This window comes from Habropoda laboriosa, unplaced genomic scaffold, assembly GCF_001263275.1.
Source record: "Habropoda laboriosa isolate 0110345459 unplaced genomic scaffold, ASM126327v1 scaffold39, whole genome shotgun sequence".
NCBI classification, from domain to species: Eukaryota; Metazoa; Arthropoda; class Insecta; order Hymenoptera; family Apidae; genus Habropoda; species Habropoda laboriosa.
The window spans coordinates 221,141-244,920 of record NW_017100138.1 but is presented as its reverse complement, the minus strand read 5'-3'; the positions used below and the strand labels follow the sequence as shown (position 1 = coordinate 244,920).

The following is a 23,780-nucleotide window of genomic DNA, read 5'->3' as shown; positions in this document are numbered from 1 at the left end:
GGCTCGTCTGTCGACCCGCTACATCCCACCTGCCATACCGTTCGAGTGGGGGTTGGTTGGATCGGTTAGATTTTCATTTCGTTGGGTCGCCTCGTGTCGGTGAGAAGAGAAATGGTACGGCTTCCTTGGCTGCTGGTTTCACGAGATCTTAGTCTTGTCGAGAGGATCTGAAAGAAATTCATGTCGGTGAGGGGTTCGAGGCTTACCACCGCGATAAATCCGCGTTCACGTGGGTAACTCGAATATTTTAGTACCGAAGATGCAAGATCGCTCCTTTTCTCGATGTTTGATTTCTTCTTCTTTTTTTACGTGTATGTATTAGGTCATCCTGAAGGTTCTCGTGGTTTTCAAATAACTCCGTTGAAATTGAACACTTTTATTTCAAATATCAGGCGTAACTTCGATGCCTTTTCACAGAAACTTCAGTGTTTCTTTACGAAAACATCAGACAATTTTAATATGTTCAAAATGATTTTTATTATTTTCGATGTCCATTTTTTCACTTATCGGGTAACTGACGAATACCCTCTCTGAAACAATATGGCGGCGCTGAGTGGATAAAGCACACTTAATCATTTCTACAACGTTCGATACACTCTTCTCAGGGTACTACAGAAGCATTCGTTCCGCGTGCATAAAAATTCGAATTTCTAAGGGAAAGAAATTGCTTGAGTGGCGTTTTCGATATCCTCCTGTATCCTAAATTGTGCAAGAAAATTGTCAAATGGAATAAATTAGGGGAATATGGAGGATGAGGTGCAATTTTGTACAGCCGTGCATGCTAAATGAGTTGTGCAAAAGGGTAGAGCCTTTTTCAGTTTCTGGTGAACGACCTCCGATTCGTTACTGTATAACTTCGTAGTGAATTAATCCCGAAGAAGACCACCAAACTGTGACCATATTTCTTTCAGGTGTAAACTAATACGTTAGCCTCAGGTGTTCGCTATTTTAATGCAGTGTTAGATAAAGAAAAGTGAAAATATTTCGTACAATTTATACTTGGTAACCGTCAGTTTTAAAGTTAGAGTAAATAGAAATACAATTTTTCTTCTGCCACATCTTGGCTATAATCTACATCACGAGTGTCACTCGTTATTATGAAGCAATAGGTTAACGTTATCTTTTAGAGAGTGACATAAGCAACGCATAACTCCAGAATGTGTTTTACAGTAACAGGAACTGTTACACTGATCGCGTATTGTAGAGTTCATCTCGGTAACGAGATGAGAGACTTAATTCTATTAACTATGCTGGTGATTATAAAAGCGGTATAAGTGAAAAATCTAAAAAAAATTGAATCTCTCGCTTATTTTGCGCTGCGTCGATCTTTTCGTAGAAAAGAGTTGCATTATAAAAGCGAGTATTTCGTGAAATATTTTATTACACAATGAAAGAATATTATACAATACGCCCAAAGGGAAAATTCGAAAAATATCTGGCTTAGACCATTTTATCAGTTATATCAGTTTTGCGAAGTGAATGTCTACTTCGAAAGTGCTGTCTACTGTTTCGAATGTAGTTATTATTAAATTATTGTCAAACGCTACATTCACTTGTACACTTGCATACGTTCATAGAAATGTTTGTAATTGTTTGTGTCAGTTAGGTAATGACAGAAGGCAGATTAATTAACAGTCCGATGAAGGCATATGCGATTTAATCGAACTATGTAAATTTCTGTGTAACACAGCTGGTAAACCAAGTGTAGGAAACAAAGTGTAATTAGGAAATTTGTAGATAGAATGACGTCTTACATATTTATCTCTCTATTACTGGAATTATTAATGTTTCGAGAAAATTTCTGATCGTAAAACGTTCGCCAGTAATGACTAACCTTTTCGTCGAATTTATCTGCTGTTTCGTTGTGACATAATAGCACCGTGCAAATAAACACCTTGAAAGTTCAAGGAACAGTGGCATTCGAAATTATGAGAAAGAAATATAAATTTTATAATACTTTTGTAATTTCAGAACGTTTCGTATTAAATACAGATGTATGAAACATGCTCTTTAAACAATTTTAATGTGTTAAAAACACGACGAGCAGAAAACAGCAGCAATATTCAAAAATATTTCATTTGTTGATGTCTTTTCAGAGCACAACGTATGAACTTTTGATTGTAAAACTTTTTCACTTTCATTCTTATGACAATCAACATAAGAACGTCTATTTAAGGATGAGATTACCCGCTTGCCTTACGTCACAAGGCTCGTTTATCATAGTTATAATTAGATTTGTATTGTTTTAAACATGACAATACTACTTCTGTCAGAAAATACTCAGCGTAGGGTGGGCGAAAAGTTCACTAAACGTATCTACGTTTTCCGCAACAATATATTCCACTCAGAATCTGTCTACGTTAATCGGACATCGCTTGCAAAGGTGTACATTGAAGGTCTCGGGAAGAGTGAGTACGCGTCGTCCTGCCAATCCCTGTCCACCCCTACGCGAACAGGCCCAGGGAAAGTCCCAAAGGGGCGGAGTTACCCCCACCGAGCGCGCTGGGCCTGGCTTCAAGGTGCTCGCTTCACTTCGATAAATAAACAGATGTAAATGAAATGTGTATTTTGTGCCTCTTACTAAGCTTATGTTAAAATGCGTTTGTTTTCGTATTAACTTAAAACACCATAATCTGTCAGAGTAAAGAATTACAGGCGCTTAAAATGACAGATATTAAAATAACGTCGGTTCACTCGTCAATGGCTACGTACGATATTGTGAGGGCCGCTGCCCTTTTTCCCGTTTTTATATGGTTCTTCGGCCGTTAGGGCCCTGCAAGCCGTGGGGTGGGGGGTGCAGCCTGCGCTACTCCTTGTCTAGGGTCCCCTGCGGCTCGGGTCCCGCGGTCGTTGCCTAGGCGCGTCGCACGGCGCCTTACAAATCATCATTTTAATCATTTGTAAATATTGGACTATGGGTTTTATGGATTATTAAATAATTAATTATTTCTTATTTCAAATTGCATAAAGATTGCATACACAAGGAAGGTTCGCTTTTCTACTTGCTAGCAAGGGCACTGTATACGGACTGAGAGACCCCGCTTGGGACCGAAGGGCCTTTTGTCACGTACCATAAACATTTAGGTCTGAAACTAAACAGATGAACAGTAAAGCTAAACGGATTTCTTGGAACTCGTACAAAAGAAACACGTACGTCTTAGGAAGGCTTCAGATTTAATTTTTGTTATATTTATCTGGCTTATAAATCTAACAGTAAATGTCTATTGTATTAAAATTGTTAATAAAAATTCATTTAGTTATTGTAATAATCTCCAATTGTTCATTTTATATTGTCTTCAATTTTCAACGGCCTTTTTAACAGAAGTTACCTTCGAATCTCCTAACCTCAAAATTTGGAAATCATACGCGTGTTATTCTAACATTTGGGATATTTCACCTAAAAATGATACTATATTATCTCACTTTTGGAATTCGTAAATGCACCTTACGCACATATTTACCGTTAAACTTTCAATAATAAAGTAACGATTGGCGTCCATGTTACGATCTTTCTTATATTTTAGGTTAGGAAACGCTAAATGAAGAGACAGTTCGAGATGATAACTAAGATTTTCAAAATTAATAAACCTAAATAATTTAGGCAACTATATAGATTTACTCTAAATAATTAGTTAGCTAACATAACTTAACCTAAACTAAATAATTATTCAAGTTACAAATCGCTTTCTTCCTAATTATTGAAATATTAGTTTTCACTTCATTTGGCGTTTATTGCCTTAACCTAAAATAATCATTTAAGTCTATTGTTGCATATAAATATACAATAGTCAATAAAAGTGTACGAAACGATTAAAAGTTAAAATAGGCACGAATATTAAAATAAAAAATTAAATATCCGTCTACCCGCGGATATCTTTTAACCAATTTCAATTGTACACAGTCGATAATACAGTAGAAATTAACAACCAGAGGGTGTTACGTTTAAACTAGAACGGTCGGATATTTCACCAGGGATTGAAGCTACCTTTTTTAAATGGAACTCTGTATTATTTTATTCGTAACATTGCGTTTGTTGAGACAAATTCAACGAAGTGCCACATTAAGTCATTTCGCTTCATGGAAATATATTTCCCTTTTTACCTAATTTAAGTACACACCCACCGCGTTTGCTTCTTAGTTTCCTTCAATTTTCCTCGAGGATTCAATTCAAACTTAGCTCCGTTATAAAATCCAGAATTACGCAATTCCCTGTTTAACTTGAACTCATATACAACTTTAATTATCTCCACCGGAAGCATCTATTTCACCTACCCCTGCTAACCCCGGGAAATACAAATTACACCAAACGAAACTCATCGCCCGACTCGCAACTTCGGAAAAGAGAAACTTCTTAATCCGAATGGCAATAACGAATGCCTTTTCGAAAGCAACAGCATTTTATACGCGACACTCGCGAGAAAAGAAGAAACTGGGGGAGCGAAGCAACAGAGGGGAAGAAAATTAATTCGTGGTTTTCGGAGACTGTGGGGCTCGTTCAGATTGAACGTACACCTAGTTAATCTCTCTAGACACGAGCTGCCAGCGAAACGAGCAACTTCCTGATCCTGTTTCTCCTCCTGGATCAGGAGAAATCCATGCTTCGAGTAGCTCGTCGGTGTGCTCGTTCAGGTCTCTGAGATCGATCGCGTCTCCCCATGCCTGATTCCTCTGCAGGCTCGCGAAAGATGATCGTCACGGTGTACGTGTGTACAGCGGTGGCGATTGCGATAGCAGATCCTCGATGCAAAAGAACGGCGAAGAATCGCAATAATAATTAAATCGACAACGTCCCCTGTTGCGGTATGACTTGCAGCAATCATGGTCAACTTCGTTACTCGATTACTTCCAAGACGAGTAAACGCACTCCGGGATGACTAAACATCGTTATTAAACGCAATTACTGTTATTCTTGGGGAAACTCGCGGACTCATCGCTGTAATTACTGCTTTCACACTTGCGATATCGTGGAGTTACTCTTACGCGTTATTACATGGGGTTTATGCTCCGGTCACAATTCCTACTCCATTCTTATGTGTGCAATGTTTTTCTTATGTTACGCTTGTACAACTTTAGCGGTGTTACATGAGCCGGCGATTTGCCAAAATCGGTTAACTCCGCGAAACAAAAGGTAGAGAAAATTGATGGAATTATGTAGATTAACGTTAATATTTTTCATGCCTTAGCTAAATTTTTGTAAGCGTTTGAATTATATTGTCACAACGATTTACGTTAGAGTTAATCACGGTGGCTTCTGAAATGAATGATTTACTATTCAACGGCCGTGGAAATTTTTGTCATTTAGTGGTGTTAAGCCTAATTATTGAGGAAATAAGCTTCAAACAAGCGCTATGGCATTCTTTGGGTTCGCTCCGCCAAAGCGCCTCCACTGAACGGGACCAAAAGTGTACACATTGCTCCGAACAGAAACAGGCAACAAGCGGCGACATTTGTTGCTGGCAACAGAAACACGAAGAAACCTGGAGAAACATTCGGCAACAAGCAGCGACATTTCGAGGTACATACGTAGAACACCGGCAAAAAGTTCCTCGCTGTTGCTTCAGTGAGGACATAGGTTAAGAACCGTCGATATGCAGAATCGTACTGCTATTGTTCACGCTGTATGAAAAACTCGGAAACACTGGATATTATTGCCGCTAGTTCCCTCTCGTAGGGGACGACCGATAACTAACGCCAGTCTGTGTTTAACCCCGACTTATCAAACCACATTGCCCACCCTTTTCATCGAACCACTCTCTCTCGTTCCTCTTGAAAGTCTTGCTGCCACGCGGTATCGAGTTCCCCGTTTAACACGATACTTTATTAGCCACGGTGGAAACGGCGGGTCGTGCTATGTCCCACAAAAGGTTCTGCCGAATCGATGGATCCGAGGATCGCTTCCTCTCGAACCCTTCGGCACCAATCGACCCCTATCATCGTGCACTGTGCGCTAACTCGTCGAGCTTACACGCGCGAGAAGGCCGATGGACGAATGTTGGCTGCACAGCAGTTGCAAAAACACAATAATACACCTACTTCGAATAAATATTAACACCGAAACAACCGGAGTTGCTAAAAAAAAATGGTTAAATGTTAATAATTAATCTGAAATTGTGACGGTGAAATACCTCTTCCAGAAAACTTAATTTTCATATCTTTTTCAAAAAACTGAAGGAATGTGGTTATTATTAAATAACAAGGCGTGACTAGGGTTACGCTATGTACCCACACGGTATTAGTAAGATCTTTATTAGGCGTTGACTTACGGCTTTGGAGGTCCGTGCAAGACTGGCCTCCTGTCGCCTCGCTTTTTTCTTACTGCCTTTCGGCTATGTGTTAATCGTCCCTGATTGGTTAACCCGTCGCATCGGTGTTAACCAATCAGGTAATTTCTTTCCGAGTCGCTGCGTGTCCCTTGCGCCCTTGGCGCGCTTTTTCGGGGACCGCAGTGCGACTTGGCGGGGGAGGTTTTTCCCCTGACGTCACTTGGCGGGCAGCTGAGTTTCCTCCAGGTCAAGTACTCGTGACCTGCCGGTCCGGGCCTCTGGGCCTCGTACGGCGGACCTTTCGGAAACCCTTGGTTTATGATGCGGCAATTTGCTATTGAGGCCGTCGGAGAAAGTTTCTACGCGGACATGCATTGTCGAATTTCTAGAAATTAAATAAGCTAAAAACGGTTTCCTCAAAAATAGCCTTTCAAGCGCGCACGTCATAAACCGTGCTGGTAGTCTGCTCGCCAAATGTTCTTCGCTGTAGCTGGTCGCTACAAAACGTTTCCACTTTTAAAAATTGCTAAGCTTTAGTGACAAATTTGCTAGAAGAAAAATGGCTAAATTTGAATAATAAATTTGAAATTGTAATAATAAAATACCTCTTTCAAAAAACTAATTACTCTCGTTCTACTTTCATCGGAGCCCGACGTCTTTAATTTTATGCGTTTCAATAGCCAGTAAACAAGAAGCGAAGAATGCTTAGAAAAAAAATGTGTCACGAAATCCAAAAGGATTACCAGAGAGAGAGAGAGAGAGAGAGGGAGCTCCATGCTCCTCGAATCTGCTTGAGGTGTGCAGAGGTGTGCAGAGGTGCACTTTGGAAACCACTGGCACGGAGATACACAAACGTCGGCGGTTGCGTTCCAGCGAGTGGTCGATAATGCCGAGTTTGCGCTGACAGAGAGCCACAGAACAGGTTAAACACGTTCCACATACGTGCAAATGTGTGCAACGTGTGAAAGGAAAAAATAGATAAAATGTTTTCTAAAAAACTGAAAGAAGAAGAAAAAAATGGAAACCATTGAAATGGATGCGACGGGCAAGAGAATATATTTCGAAAAAGAAGGAAGAAACAGGAGAAAAGGAAGAGATGAGAAATGGCACGATAGTTGGGGTAGCGGTAGACAGCCACGTTCTCGAGCTCGGTGGAAAATTACCGCGGCATCGTGTTCGAGCTTCTGTTGAAGTCTCCGTAACCTAACATCCGTGACATGAACTTCGACGAACGGGGTTGATGTCTCCGAGTTGATCCGGGGATATTGCACCCACACGGACATCCTCTGCATTCATAGATAAGAGACTTCTTAGAAATCTTTGTTAGCGACGTCCAATATACACTGCCGGCCAAAAGTTTGGAATCACTGAGCATTGCAATTTACACAAAAATTTCCAGAAAAATGTCAGCGACTTTGAGAATTTTTCAAATCTATAAAAAATTAGCAGCAGATTTAATATCGACGAAAAGTGGGAGGTGATTCCAAAACTTTTGGCCGGTAGTGAACAAATAGATGTAAAGTCAGAGCTGTATTTACCACAATGCGGGGCTACAAAACAACCTACTTAGTTACAGTTGCAAATGAAATACTCATTTTTACATGTTAAATTCATAATACGAAAACAAGAGGCCGCTGGAAACGGAGTACGCCAAATTTATTCAAGACTTGTTCTCTTGATGTTGAGCCTAGGGCATCCGAAAGTATAAACGCGGCCCTGTATAAAGTTAATGTACACTCCTAGTCGCAAGTATTGAGGCACTTGCTGAATACGAAGTACATTGAAAACTAGCGAATTTTAATTGGAATCTGTTGAAATTTACTGAACTCTGTTGAAATCTACCGAATTCTACCAAACTTATAAACTCTAAATAATGTCCAGAATTTTTTATAAAAGAAAGCACATATTGCAGAGAAATTGATGTGAGAAAAGAATTTTTCAATTGATATTATAAAGTCTAAGTTCAATTGTAAACCCGTGAAAAATAGTCGATTAACCTATTGATAAATACATGCATTACCGTTTCAATTACGAAAACGTACAACTTAACCTACAATTTCTCGGAACGCTTTCATAATTCCAATTGTATTACGACTGAAAGCACGTTAGTGTGCCGTCAATATTTACCATTACATCACGATCCCTTTCAATACGAAAGTATCTTTTCTATTATATCATAGTATAGTAGATGACCCAAAGAATCGTTTGTGCTTCTCTATATCCCTGTAATGAAAATGGATCGATAACACCTTTAGTTCGTTAAACTGAAACCGCTTTTATAAAACAATGTCGTAATCATTTAAATATCCCATTATATCGTTATACCGTTGCAGAATAGTCAAGGAATAAATGGTATGTTATCCCATAATAGACCTTTGTATTATTCGATCAACATTCTGCCTCTAACCTAAACACACAGATACGAGGAAAGAAAAATGCACCGGATGGATTGAAGTAGCCGAAATAATTAACAAAATAACTGGATCGTTGTAATTTGAAATTGTCGATGTTCGAATGCTTCGTTCAACGAGAAAAAATATTTTTCTAAGTGAAATTACAAATTCTAGGTTATGTCGAATAAGTCGTCGTTTATAATTCGATATTCATTATTTTCTTAAAAGTAATATTGCAACATATTGCAAGAAATTCCTGAAATTTAACCCTTTCGCGACTAGCGCCGGTTATATCCGGCATCCACTAAATGCTTCACACTGGCTAGCGCCGGTTATATCCGGCATCCACTAAATGCTTCACACTGGCTAACGCCGGTTATATCCGGCAACCATTAAGCGCGTCGCATTGGCTCGCGCCTCAACAACTCAAAGTGAAAATTTATTTTAAAATACAGAATAAGGCCTCAACGACATTCCCTTTGTCCGATACACCCTTAAGCCCTCTGCTGTTCCAACGAAATCCTGTAAGATTTGAAAAAACGCGAGACACTCTTAATGTGTACGGTGTGCACTAATGGCACGACGACCCGTTCGTTAGTGGCGTACCGATGCCTAGTTCCGCCGTCGCGAAAGGGTTAACACGAAAAATCGTATTACGAGAAATGTAATACTATTATACAAGGTGGGCCATGTGTTCACTTCCTTTCGAGATATTCCACCTTGCGTACAATTAAAAAAGACACCCTGTATATCGCGCGAGTAATTCACCGGATAACCCACATCACGCGACGGAGCTTTGAAGTATCGGTCGCGCGTAGTGACGTCTCGTTAGGCCGCAGAAGATCCTCGCAAATCCTTGCGAAGCGTTCCATTTCGCAACGCATCCGATACACCGAATCCGAAAGTTAGAACGATAGGTTAAGATGCGAGCAGATTTACACGCTCGCTTTTTCCCTGTTGTCATCGCGGCTGGGATGGCTGTTAATCGAATCGATGAACGGCAAATAGAAAAGAAGTTACTACATATTACGTGCGAAGTACGTAAATCTGATTTCTTACGTCTAATTTAGAGGAAACAATCTTGTACAATTTGTACACTTTTTAAAGTAAAATCTTGGAAATTAACAGCATGCCTCTCTTAACACGTTCGTCACCACGTCACCCATATCTGGGTGACGGGTATGCTTCCGTGGGGGCCCCGTCACCCAGATATGGGTGACGTTCTTCTTCGTCAAGTTAAATAGGATTTCACGAGTAATTTATAAAAATCCATATAACACAAGAATTTCGTGGAATATCACACTATAGTATACTATACATTAATTTATATTTAAAATAAAATACAACATTATACTACGTAGCATGGTATTCGTTAAAACAGTTCCAACACATTTCTAGTGATTTTGGACAATTGGGACAATATGTTGTCGTCTTTTTTACATTTTTTCTCGCTTCCTGGCGTTCGAGAGTTTGCCTCTTCTTCTGGTAACATAGAACGCAAATTCCAGCTAATCGCTCTGTTTACGTTCTTGCGCTCCGACTATCGGATTTGGGCCCCGCGAGAAACTCGACCGATTCACGCTGGGCGACGAACGTGTTAAAGTGAAATGCAAATTACGTAATCTTCAATTGAAGACGCGCTGTCTTATTCAAATGTGTAAAAATTAGAAAATGTAGAAACATAATACAAATGATTCGTAAGTTATAATTTTCACGATTTATTACAGCAATTGTTACAGTAAATCTATACAAAGAGACTTTAATGCCCTTTTATAGATCTCTTCGAAGGAGCGTCGAATATTTTATGACTGATTTTTGTATCATTCTATAAATCGTCATTAAGCGAAAATTATTGCAAATTTAAAAACTCTACTCAAGCCATCCTACTTCGTATAAAATATAACGAAACTTTGTCCTCTTCTATTTCTCTCACAAATCTAAAATTAATAACGTGAACACCCTGTATATTTTTATCGATACACGATACATCGACGAAGAAACGTAATTTAAATCGTATTATACTTTCTGTACGAGCATAACGGAGTTTCCTAATACTTACGAACAACAGTCTACGTGAAATATTTTTAGGTTAGAATTTTTTAAATTATTTTCAGATTTTTCATTTTAGATTTAGATTTTTAATTATTGCTCGCTACTCGCCAAGTATTCGACACTGTCAAAGTGTCACAGTAGATCTTCAATATGTGACTTGAAGAACATTTCGGGTGTAATTATTTCTACACAAAGATGGCGAATTTTGCCCATCGGTATTGCTTCAGTATTACTTGTCGAGTCCTCTTTTTCATACGTGTAATTCTACGCCTACATTTTGCTTACTCGCTTGCTAAAGCGTTGCACGTGCTTCTGCTGGCGTAATACGTTACCAAAGATGTTTCTCAACACGTGCTTTCCGGTCAACATATCTAACACGTCTTGCAAAAACATGGGACAGTAAAAACGATATGCATAGTTATGTGCTTCGCAAAGCAACCACTTGTAATACCCCCTTATTGCATGATAATCTGTCTGCAACAATATAGAAGATTCACTTTTACGTGCCGAATAAAGTGCACTGACCTCCAAACAAATCATAATCGTGACAAATAATGTCTGATAAAGTATGAAATGTGTTGATTCACTATAGTTATTTACTTAAACGAGAAAATGTTACAAATACATTTTGTTATAAAAAAAAAAGAAGAAGTATGGATGAAAAATACAGATATTTTTCCAGTTATTTGCTTTCTTTGCATTACTGTTATATTAATTTCCTTGAATAGAAAACTGAAAAATACAAACCACCAATTCTGACAAACGAAGGAACTAATAAATTACTTTCGTTTAGTGTAAGAACTGAAGTTTCAACGTTAATAATAAACAACATGACCCACAAAACCCAAAAAACCGAGCTTCTAAACGTGCACTGCCGTTCGTAAATATTAGGACACCTGTTGTATTACCTGATTTTAATTACACTTCTTCGCCAAAATTAGTATCACATCGCTACCTTAATACTGTAACTAGACATCTTAAGGGGGTATTCTAGTCTAGAGTGTCATTTTTTAGTCCTTCTTAGGGATTTTTTTGCAAAGAAAGTATACGTTTCTCAGTGTCGACATTTTGCACACATATTTATTCATGTCTTAAGAAAGTTCGCAATTTTTTTCAAGTGAAAATAATCAAAACTGTCTGAATTATATATCATTCAGTGCGGTCCCTTTAAAAAAAAAGTGTCTTACTGGCTGACACGATTCCGCCCATTCTGTTTATCCAAAATGAAGAAACCAAAAGGATTCTTAATTAGTACGAATGTGACTATGGTGTGAACCAGAATGAAAAGAAAATAGTGAAAATTTACAAAATGGCGGCACTTTGAATTTTGACTATCGATTTCTTCGACTTTTCTTCGTCTTTCAGAGGCTCTAAAAATCAGAAAAATATATACTTTGGCATAATTCTAGTTCAGACGATAACACTATATCCACCAAAGGTGCATGTAAAATTTCGAGTCAATCGGACAACTAGAACTTGAGATATCGTGTCAGCCATTTAGAGAAGCATCGTTTCGAGAAAAACGCGTTTAAAGTTTCTCATACCAGTTACGCGAGAATGGTATACTTATGACTACGGGCTACATATCGTCTTCTTTAACCATCTATGACTTCGTCAATTTTACGAATTCGGAAAAATCCGTCGACAGTTGTACTTCTGCAAATGTCTACTCTCAGTAAATGTAAAAAAGTTCAATCGATTTTTCTGAAAAGTCTAGACTAGAATACCCCCTTAAACTCATTAGTAGAAGAACCGAATTCATTACCGAGTTTTAGTATTGAACATTAGTATTCACTTTTATCATAAAGTAATATCATTCATTTATTCGTTATTATTTATCATACCACAATTGCAACGAAGAACTTAAAAAAATTTAGTTATTGTCTTTTTTTAGAACTTACGAATGGAGTTATGTAGGAATTATCTACTTCGTTTGATGGAAAGAAAATTGAATTTTAAAGGACCTTAAGTCGTTTTTGCATTATTTATGCGTAGTTCGCTAATTTTATGTTTATCAAACAAAGAACTGACCAAAAATAAAATTATTTTGTATTAAGCAATTTCTGCATTTATTTTTTCTTTTAACTCTCAAGTGTCCATACTTCCATGAGCGGTAGTGTATACATATAGTGGTGTTAACCCTTTGCGCTCGAGAGGCGACATTATATTTACCATTAGAGGCAACTCTAAGGATGATATTTTCCAAGACAGCAGGTCTATGGACCTCTGTGAATTGTTCGCTACATGTTTAGAGTTCTAAATAAATTTAGAGAATAAAAATATCAGTTTTAAAAAATTACATTAATGTCTGCTCGAGTGCAAAGGGTTAAGGTGATGATATACTTATGGGATCACGCAAAACAGTTGGTTCATGAAAATATGATAGAAGCTGGAATGCATTTATTCCTATTTATCATACCGTAGGAATATTCGAAAGAGTTCGTTCAACAAACGTAATGTAAGTTTGGCCCCAACATTTTTGGGCGCACTGTATCTGCTCCTTATACATGCTACGATATTCCAAACAGACTAATTTCTTTTGCAATACTAATAATTTCGTAACAACCGTTTCAATTCAGTTCCCATTCAATAAGCGTCCCAATACTTAGCAGAGTATCCACGTAACTCATTGTCCAATACACAATTTCTTTCCTCTTCCATAAAACTTCCTCTCGAGCGACCAAGAGCTTCTTCCAATCAACACCTCCCCTAGTCCCTCTTCCACCGCGAAAAGGAGAGAGAGAAAAGTCCCCCGAAACACGTGGACCATTATCGAGGAAAACGATGGCGCAAAAAATATCGAAAAAAATATCGGTGTGTCGGAATCGTTAAGAAAAGGAGGGACCTTCGGAAGGGACGTGGAAAAGAGGAACCGGCTATATTTAGTCGCGCAGGTCCACGTTGAACGAGAGATGTCAGACAGGCTGGTTCGTGTGAAAGATCGTTATCGTCCCCTTGGATCACCGCTATCTCCTCCATCTGCACGTATGTAGGTATGCTGGGGCGCTACGCGTGCACATCCCCATTGCAAAGCAATGCAGGTACATGTGGCGCAACGATCCATGAGCCACCGACGACGATACTTTCTCAACACGGTTTGCTCGTACAGCCGAGTTGAACGTATTTGTACCAAGCGAACCCCGACTGCACCGGGAAAATGTTGCCCGAAATGAGACGCGAGTTTAGCAAACCAATTCACGTTCTCTCGTTGCGTTAAGGCGTGTACAGAGTGTGCACCGTTCCACGCTGCTTGCGCAGTACCGCACGATGCGCAGCCAAGCGGCAGATGCTGAAACTTGAGCGGAGAGTGTGCTTCTGAACTCGTCGACGGTGCTTCTTCTATCGGAAACGTTTTAACGGTAAACGTCGAACTTTTGCTTTACTTCTTTTTACGCAGTTAACGAAAGTTGAGAAGTAAGTAAGTACGGTTCGAGAAAGATATTTTCGAAGATAAATGTGCGAAAAAAGACATTTTGTACCGCTTGGGTTCCCTCGCACGTTGGCATAAAGGGCGTACAGCAGCGAAGCAAGCAAGCTCCGGTGCATCTAACAAGGAGAGGGCACGGTCGACGGGAAACCTATTTCCTTATTTCCCATTAATATGCTCGTGTCGTACTAGCATGTAATTAATAAAGAGAATGTGCAATAATAAAGTAAATATAAAATTCTGTATTATTTTTATGTTCGATTTTTTCCCAATGCCCACAAATAAAAAACATGCATTTTCTATTTAGAAAAATAAAAATAACTGTTCATTGGCGCAGATTTCATAAATTTTACGCTTAAAATTGAGGTAGGTATCAATTGACAGAAAAAAAAAAAAATATTGAATACCGAGGGCTCGAACCCAGCACCTATTGATTACCAGTATTTCACGCTACGTCCTCGGCTACTAGGCTCGTTGTTCATTCGTTAACACAAACTCCTTATAAACAAGTAAAGCGATTTTCAATTGCAATTTTCTCGGAAAATATCGAGAAGCGCGAGCTGCTGCTTTGCCAAATTAAATTTGGAGACGACATCTTCAAATACTGCAAGTTTCAGGAAAATCCATTTCCCGTCGACCGTGCCCTCTCCTTGTTAATATCGGACAATTGCAGAAGTTCGTGCCCGATTTGAAAGTAAAATACAAGCGGTGCATCTTCCGATAGGAATGTAGCATGACGCTGGAACAAACATTTGTGACGAAGTCGATAAGGTAGGTTCCCGCCACCTCTGAAGATCGGGCAAGAACTTTTGCAATCATCCAATACAACAAATGATGTATCTCCTTATATTTCATCAAGATCAAAAATACTTGTTATAAAATTTTCGTCAAAAATATTACGTCATATACTGACTGTTCCATGCAATATACACTGCCGTTCATAAATATTAAGACACCTACTACGTTCGTACAGAAAGTATTCTATGATTTAAATTACATTTCCTGGCCGAAGTTAGTATATCATATCTTCACCTCAATACTACAGCTAGACATCTTAAAATCATTAATAGAAAACTCGATTTCATTATTGAGTTTTAGCACTGAACAGAGTGAATTTGGAATTTATTCACTTTTAATATTCCAAAATATTGCTGGTATTGTCAATTTCTAGCATACCATAGTTGTAAAGAAAACACCACTTCTGATACAGTCACCCAGAGAGGGAAAATTTATGAAAATTAGAGAAGGAAGTGCAACGAAAAGAAACAAAATTTAATTGCCGCCCTTTGTTTTAAAATTTACGAATGGAGTGTGAATTATCTAGTGGTAGTATTAAGGTGACGATATATCAGTAAATATGTGTCTACTTGTTATACTACGAAATTTCGAACTGAATAATTTCTTCCTTTTTCATTTTGGATTTTAATTTTATAACGACTGATTAGATTTAGTTTTCATTCAATAAGTGTCTTAATAGAAAAAGAGTATCTAAGAAAATAAACCTTGCGAAGAATAAAGAAGACCAGTCAAAAATAATTGAAAAAAGGTTATTAAAGAAGAAAGAAATTTTGCAGTATCTAAGAACTTCGTCAAAAAGGAAAGTAATATTCGTCCAGTGTAATTGGTACCTTTTATTTAAATTTCATATGAAATTTCAAGGAAAAAGAAGAAAGTATATGTGGGTATGCTCATTTCACTATAGAAGAGCAGTCATGCTATCCGTAACAGCTCACATCGATAAAAATAGACATTTATATAGAGACTGACTCTTATAGAACAATGTATGCTTATCGCAGCTTTCAGAATTTCTTTTTATACCGGCTTCGATCGGTCTCATTTCAAATTCATCGCCGTAGAATCTGCATAAGCGTAATGGTACTGAACACCGAGTTCCATAAATATTCATCCGCGAAGTCTTTCTATCTATAAGCGTTTCCAAAGAAAGCCTAATCTATTATGCAGATCTAGAAACTAACTGGTAAAAATTACACGTCAGCTTCGAGGAGATTCGTTGCATTAACCCAGAATCCAAAGATAGAAAAAAATGCTTCTATTCCCTTCGTTGCAGTATACATTTCCTAACTGCAGCTATACTAGTTGGATATTTGACAGGATATTTGTATTAATCATACATGAAATGTTATGTTTCCTCTTAAGATTTATAAATACCTGGAATTTCTTTTTTATATTTTGACATTTTCATTTTCACTTATTAAAGGATATTGGTATAGAAAAAATCTATAAAAGTGTAGGAATCATGATGAAATACCTAATTTGGAAAATTATGAAATGGAAAGAAATTAAAATCCATTTTTACATATTAAAGGATAATAATACAGAAAAATATCTAGAAAAATGTGGGAATCGTTATAACGTTTCTCTTGTTTTGCCTCAATATACTAATTTTTATGACTCTTAAATTGTGATTTATCTTGATTTGAATACATTGATACTTCAAGATTGTTAGTTATAGATTTTATAATATAACCATGGTTTATGCAATTTTCAATATTTAGATACAATTTGGTAGAAACAATTATTAAAACAACAAACCACATGGGAATAATAACAGGAATTTTGAGATAATCAGTGTTCCAATATTTGACAGCTGTGACACTTTTTTATAAACTCAACAGGGATTACTATGGGGCGTCATTAAATGCGGATTAAACAATGGTGCCTCGTTCGAGCGGGCACTTTCATTTTCGTTTGCCTCGTTTGCATGTAATCAATTATTGAGATGACTTCCTAGAAAAGTGATAGAAAACGTAAAATAATATTCAAAATAGATACTACTCACTGTTAATAATTAGAAAAGACTAAAATTCTCTGTTATCTTAAATAGTAGGTACATAATGTATGCTTTGAATTAGTAATTTACTATAAGTTTCATATGAATACATTATTTCTAAAAAATTTTTTCCAATAAATACCAAAAAATTAGAAATGTTTAATTAGAACTATTTTCAAATTCTTTTATGTTTTCTCAAAAACTAATGGTAACATTGTTAAATAGTATAAATTTTATGTGCATTATGTATTACCCGACTAGAATTTCAGTTAGGCAGATATTAGGTCCGCATTAGGCTAGCTTAATTTGCCTGTTAGGCCCCAATGGGGCAACCCCATCAGTTCCGCATGCGGTATGTAACGCGAAATATTCACGACCGCCTAATTGGGAAAGCCGCGTTAGGGCCGCATTAGGCTTTCCCAATGAGGCCAACCGCATGAGGCCCATATTAGAATAGCTTTATTACGCTGTCATTATGGCCGCATTAGGCTTTCCCAATGAGGCCAACCGCATTAGGCCCATATTAGAATAGCTTTATTACGCTGTCATTGGGAGACATTAATGAAATCTCATGAGGAATATCTCATCAAGACACGGTATGGATTAAATTGTAAAAACTTTTATCTTGTTGAAAGCTCTCACGCAAGCGTACGTCTGACACTGAGATGTCTGTAAATATTCCTACATATAAGTTTGAAAGCCCTACTCCACCTAATTTAGGTGTGCGCTCGGCCATCCCTATTTCAGCCACGTATGGCAACTGTTAGGAATGCCCAACCTAAGTGTGAGCTTGGCCGCCCCCATTTGGGCCACGTATGGCAACTGTTAGGAATGCCTAACTTAGGCGTGCGCTCGGCCACCTCCATTTGGGCCACGTATGGCAACTGTTAGGAATGCCTAACTTAGGCGTGCGCTTGGCCACCTCCATTTGGGCCACGTATGGCAACTGTTAGGAATGCCTAACTTAGGCGTGCGCTTGGCCACCCCCATTTGGACCACGTATGGCAATTATTAGGAATGCCAAACCTAAGTGTGCTCTCGGCCACCCCCATTTGGGCCACGTATGGCAACTGTTAGGAATGCCAAACCTAAGCGTGCGCTCGGCCACCCCTCTATTTGGGCCACGTATGGCAACTGTTAAGAATACCAAACCTAAGCGTGCGCTCGGCTACCCCCATTTAGGCCACGTATGGCAACTGTTAGGAATGCCTAACTTAGGCGTGCGCTTGGCCGCCCCCATTTAGGTCACGTATGGCAACTATTAGGAATGCCCAACTTAGGCATGCATCATTCCTTCCGAATTAGGACCTAATGCGGTAACGATTAGGCTTGCAGCATTTAGGTGTGTGTAATCGTTTCTGCATTAGGCTCACATTCGTCTTTAGGCATGCCTAACTGAAATTCTAGTCGGGTACTTATTTATATCTCATAAAGCCAAATTCAGCAGAAAAAAACAAAAACTAATTAACAGAGCACACTATGGCTACACATAGCTACATTCTAAACAAAATAATCCTACCATACTGTGAACCTTGCCAACAAAATTTAACCATAAAAAATGTTCTGTTAGACTGCAAGAGCACAGAAAACACTAGAAACCAGTTCCAAATGCCTAATAAAATTAAAGAAATATTTGAAAGAGAAAATCTCAAGAAAGCAATTCAACTTATCCATAGAATATCTTTTACTTGTCCTAAAAATCTTCTCTATCTGTGATAATACCAGAAATGTCCTTTTTCAATGTTTTTTTCAAGTACATGCACATAATTTTCTCTATTGTATGTTATAGCTAACACTACTGTGCATTCATCCATGTATAATATGATAGTATGACTTTAAAATGATCTTGTCTAAAATCAAATCTGAAATTTCCTTTCGTTATTTATCATTCTTCCCGTCAAATAAATTTTTCTTCCATCTTATTCACCTTTTGAAACCCTTTAAACTACGTGAAAAATATCTCTCATGTTATCACAGGTAAAAAAGATATTTAGGTGGCTTGTTTTACGCGAAACACCCTATACAATAACCGCCAACTACGGTGGCCAGTACCCAAAATGTTGATACGACCTTAAATTATATTTGAGAAAAAGGAAGAGAATGTTCTTCTGTTTTATTCAGTAACGTTACTACAAATTACTAATAATTCTCTTTTTACTTTGTTAACAGGCAACCGAATGGTGGTTAAATGACATGTATCTCTCAGTTCCTCTGGCTCTACCAATCAATAGCAACCCCGGTCTTGCAGCAAGACCTAAAACATTTAGTAACCAAAAAGAAGCTACCGTATTCCTTGCGAGATTTCTAACAGAGCTGCTTAATTACCAAGAAGTATTAGACAGGTAAGAGCATGTGTTTTTAATTATACTTTTTAACCCTAATGCGTTCTTCTATTCGACTATACACTACCGGCCGGAAGTTTGGAATCATCTGCCAATTTATATTAATATTGAATCCGCTACTAATTCTTTATTGATTTGAAATTGATGTTGTGGGGATCAATAGCAGTTTATCTCATTTCGATTGATTTGAATAATAAAAAATTCGTTGGAAAATTATTATAAATGCTAACATTTTTGGGGAATTTTTCTGCAACTGGCAATGCACAGTGATTCCAAACCTTTGGCCGGTAGTGTATGTACTCAAGGTCTTTGGGTCAAAAAGGACCCAATTTTTAGTACCAGCGCGCCATATGAACCTAGGCAATAAACCTTTAACACAATGTTAAGGGAAGGTAAACCTGATGACAGCAAAAGTTGTTAAAAAATTAAGAAGGCGATGGGTCGAAAAAGACCCGAAGACCGCACTAGGGTTTAATTATACAATTTCAATGTGTATTTCAAAAATAGATGTTCGTACGTTTTATAATTGCGGAAATTATGATATGTCAAATATGAATGAAGAAATTTATACGGAACAACAGTTTAAACAAAAAGAACGGAAAATCTTTGAAATTAAATATCTATTAAATAGATTTAGATAGATTTTGATTAAAGAAAATTTAATCTCTGTTAAAGTCAATATCGTTTGTATTTATTTATAAAAAGTTTGATTTTTAATCGAACAAACCGAAAACTCACAACGATCAAGACGCAGAAACGAAGAAAAATAATATATTAGGTTGGTGCAAACGAAATTTTTTATCAATAGCTGAGATTAGCGGGTCAAGACCACATATTAAATTTCGTCCAATCGCATATTTGTATACTCAATAGCCAAGAAGAAAGAATTTGCTGTAATACACGTGTATTGAATAGTAAAAAAAATTCATGATACACTTGTTTGGATAATCCGGATATTCGCGTAATTCTTTTACACAGGTTTAAACTTTGAAAAACTGCCGTGAAACCGACTGAAAGTATAAATTTAGCATTTGAAGAAGGTTATGTAAATGCTAAGGACACTGTACAAAATTTAAGATTGGCGACTTTTCGTTGGAAAATGAAAAAAAAGAGGAAGGCCAGGTGAGACCATCAATGATAAAGTTCTAAGGAAAATTATTGAAAACAATCCACGGTAAAGAATATAAAATTTTTCCACATCCTGTCCTATTCACTCATTTCTTCAAACACCTGAACAATTTCTTAACAAATGATCGATTCCAAAATGAAGACACTGTAAAAATAACATTCAAAATATTTGTTCATTCAAGTACCAACGATTTCCAGAAATTTGGAATAACAGAACTACTTAATCATTGAGAAAAAGTGTACAGAATCTAATAAAAATTATTTTCACTAAATACATTATCTAAAATTTCATTAAAAAAAAAAAACGACGTTTCACGTGCACTAACCTAATAGGATAAAAACAAAGGAAAAATGTAAATACTCCTTGCTAATCTCCATTTCCGAAAGAATAAATTAAAATCGAAAAATGAAAGAAGAAGAAGAATATAAAAAAGAAGGGAGCAATTTGAAGAACAGTTTTCGATCCTATCTTAAAACTTTGATCCACGACACGCTTAAAAGCCCCTCGGAAGAAGCTAAGCTAATCGTCGACACGAGGCTTAGAATCGACGGGGAAGAAAGCGAGAACAGCGTGTAGAAAGCTCCTCGCGAGTTCTCGAAGGAAGAAGAGCTCTGTCATTCGAGCCGATGATTCGTCTCGAGGACAAAAAGAAGCCGCACTGAAATCAATTTAGCGAGGGAGCACGTCTACGAGGAAATCCGGCTTGTAGGATCCATAGAACGCGGCGGCCATAAAGAGACTCGTTCCGAGCGAAACGCAAAGGATGCTCGTGCATAGAAAGGCTCTCAAAGACCTCGGTATCCTGTATCCGGTCGGGAAGGAAGCACCGACTGGAATGCTTCCTACTTTCTTTTCAGGAATTAACGCAAATGTGTCAGGATGTACTTGTGAACTACCTTTCCCTTCGAGATGACAGTTTTTTTTTTTTTTTGTGCCTTGCAATAATAATACACTGCTGGCGCCAGAAAATTGCAACACCTTAGCAACGAAATCGGACAAATCTGAAATTTACATGTCGCTGCTTGACATTGACGGTGACATAACTGAGCAATGTAAATTTTACAGGAAAAACAGTTTCAAATTTGCATTTGACTATATAATAGTTGAATACCGATCGTATAATCTGATTTGCTCTCTGGTGTGATATTAATGAAGTTATATTTTGGATGATAAAAATTACTGTACCTGTGGAATCTACCTGTGCAAATTAACACTATCGATGCCAACCAGCGATACATTGTTTGGGGTACTGAAAGTGGTACTTAACCCTAGAGCGGTCTTCGGGTCTTTTTTGACCCATCGCCTTCTTATCTTTTTAATTACTTTTGCTGTTATCAAATTTACGTTCCCTTAGGAAAGTGCATTACCTAAGTTCATATGGCGTACTGGTAACAAAAATTGTTACACCTAAGACCTTTGGGTCAAAAAAGACCCGAAAACCTCAAGTGTACAGTCGAATGAAAGAACGCACTAGGGTTAAAATTATCCCTTCTAACACCAAATTATACCAAGATTTTATTTGTACCAGTAATCAAAATTGCCAGTGATTGAACTAGCTTGTTGATGTGAATTTTTATTACCCAATAATTCGATTAATTTAAAATTTCCAAAAGCTGAAACGTTTAAATATTTAAATGTTATCAATTACGATAAAAATTGCTGATTGAGTATTTAGAAGTTAATAGCCATAACAATTAAATTATTCAACCACGGGAAATGTATAATTTAATATAGTTCCGGACTGAAAATTGACGAAGCGAAATCCAAAGATGGGAAGGTTATGCAACCCTTATGCATGGCCCAGCAATATCAAATGTTCCGAATGTATCGACGACCAGGGATGAACTGTGACGAGCAAGTTATTCTCGACAGAACTATGTCAGGAAATCATATCATTATTGCTCATCACAATCAGGTATGTTTCGTAGTAATTTACATGAAACATTTCGCATAGAAAGATCCTTGTATTCGTTTCACCATTGTATATCATTATTCGAATACATTTTTTACTTTTGATTTTCGTTCGTTTTACATTTATTTTACAGAAAGCAACCACGTTATTGCTGCTACTCTATTCATACATGGACAATTAAACTCGCAACTACATTTCCTTTATTTTAACATTGTCTAACATGTATTAAGTAAGTGCAGGAATACTTCATTTTATGTTAACGCAATTGCACTGTAATTTATCACATCGTCGTTCATAAACAATAAACGTCGTTAGAACTTTTTAAACTTTCACGGCCTGGACTACTTGAATATTCGAGGCTTCCGGGTTAGAACCGTGTCCAATGATTATTAACCCTTTCGCAGTGGGGGAACCGGAACACTGGTAGTGGAAGTCTTGAAGCGACAGCGAGGAAGAAGTTGCCCGAGCCTGCACTAAATGCTTCACACTGGCTAGCGCCGGTTATATCCGCTAAGCGCGCATTGGCTCGCGCCTCAACAACTCAAAGTGAAGATTTATTTTAAAATGCAGAACAAGGCCTCGACAACATTCCCCTTATCCAATACGCCCTTAAGTCCTCTGCTGTTCCAACGAAATCCTCTAAGATTTTACACGGACACACTGGGAGTACTGATGGCTAATTCCGCCGTCGCGAAAGGGTTAACTCCTTGCCTTGTGACAGTGCCGTTCAGCGGGCCTTCGGGCGGGCAAAGGCGCAATAACCATTGAACACGGAAGCCTCGAATAGAAATTCGAATAATCATCAATCATATTTGCTATAATCGTTCAATCGCTTCAGTTTCCAAAGTCTTCCAAATCGAATAAATTTCATTGGCATTTTATGGATTCGAGAAACTTTCTTATTTTCACAGTTTTATAGCGTACCTGTTAGGGCACCGGACCGAGGTCGTATAACTGAAAACGAATTGGCCCAACAAATCTTAAAGATTATGGAAACCAAAGCTGATCCTAGAACACCACCAGTTGGTATCCTTACAACAATGAAGAGACCAGCTTGGGCAAAAGCCAGAGAAGAATTGCTTAAAAGTATGTATCGTTGTACTATATTCCACCAACGGTAATTGCACTAATTACAATTATTACTAATTACGGGACATTTAGACCCTGTATCGCCCTGAACTCTTTTTTCTTTCACGTACTGTCGTGTACTCGCGTCAGTTTGCGTTGTGTTGCAGCCTTAAATCACGAGAGAAAGTATTCGGATAATTTTTAACGAGGCCTGAAGCGGTCACGGAGTACTTTGTCTCGAACGTTATGGTATAGGAAAAAACTTGGTTGATCGTTCAGTGCTCGGACTGATTGAATAGCTGGTTGTTTGTTGGTTGGCGTTCGGTACAAGACTGACTAGAAATTCGGAAGAGGACATGCATCTAAGTTACCGAAGGCGGAGTTAAATTTGGGAGGTGAAAAA

At 37.8% G+C, this 23,780-nt stretch overlaps 1 protein-coding gene across 1 annotated transcript in view; it reads left to right on the top strand.

Moving 5' to 3' along the window:
* LOC108579627 (choline O-acetyltransferase) overlaps window positions 1-23,780 on the top strand; it is a 139,810-nt gene that overhangs the window by 102,092 nt on the left and 13,938 nt on the right. Inside the window, 3 exon segments of the mRNA XM_017943213.1 lie at window positions 19,096-19,268; window positions 22,132-22,312; window positions 23,221-23,395. Coding sequence (XP_017798702.1) covers window positions 19,096-19,268; window positions 22,132-22,312; window positions 23,221-23,395 — 529 coding nt within the window.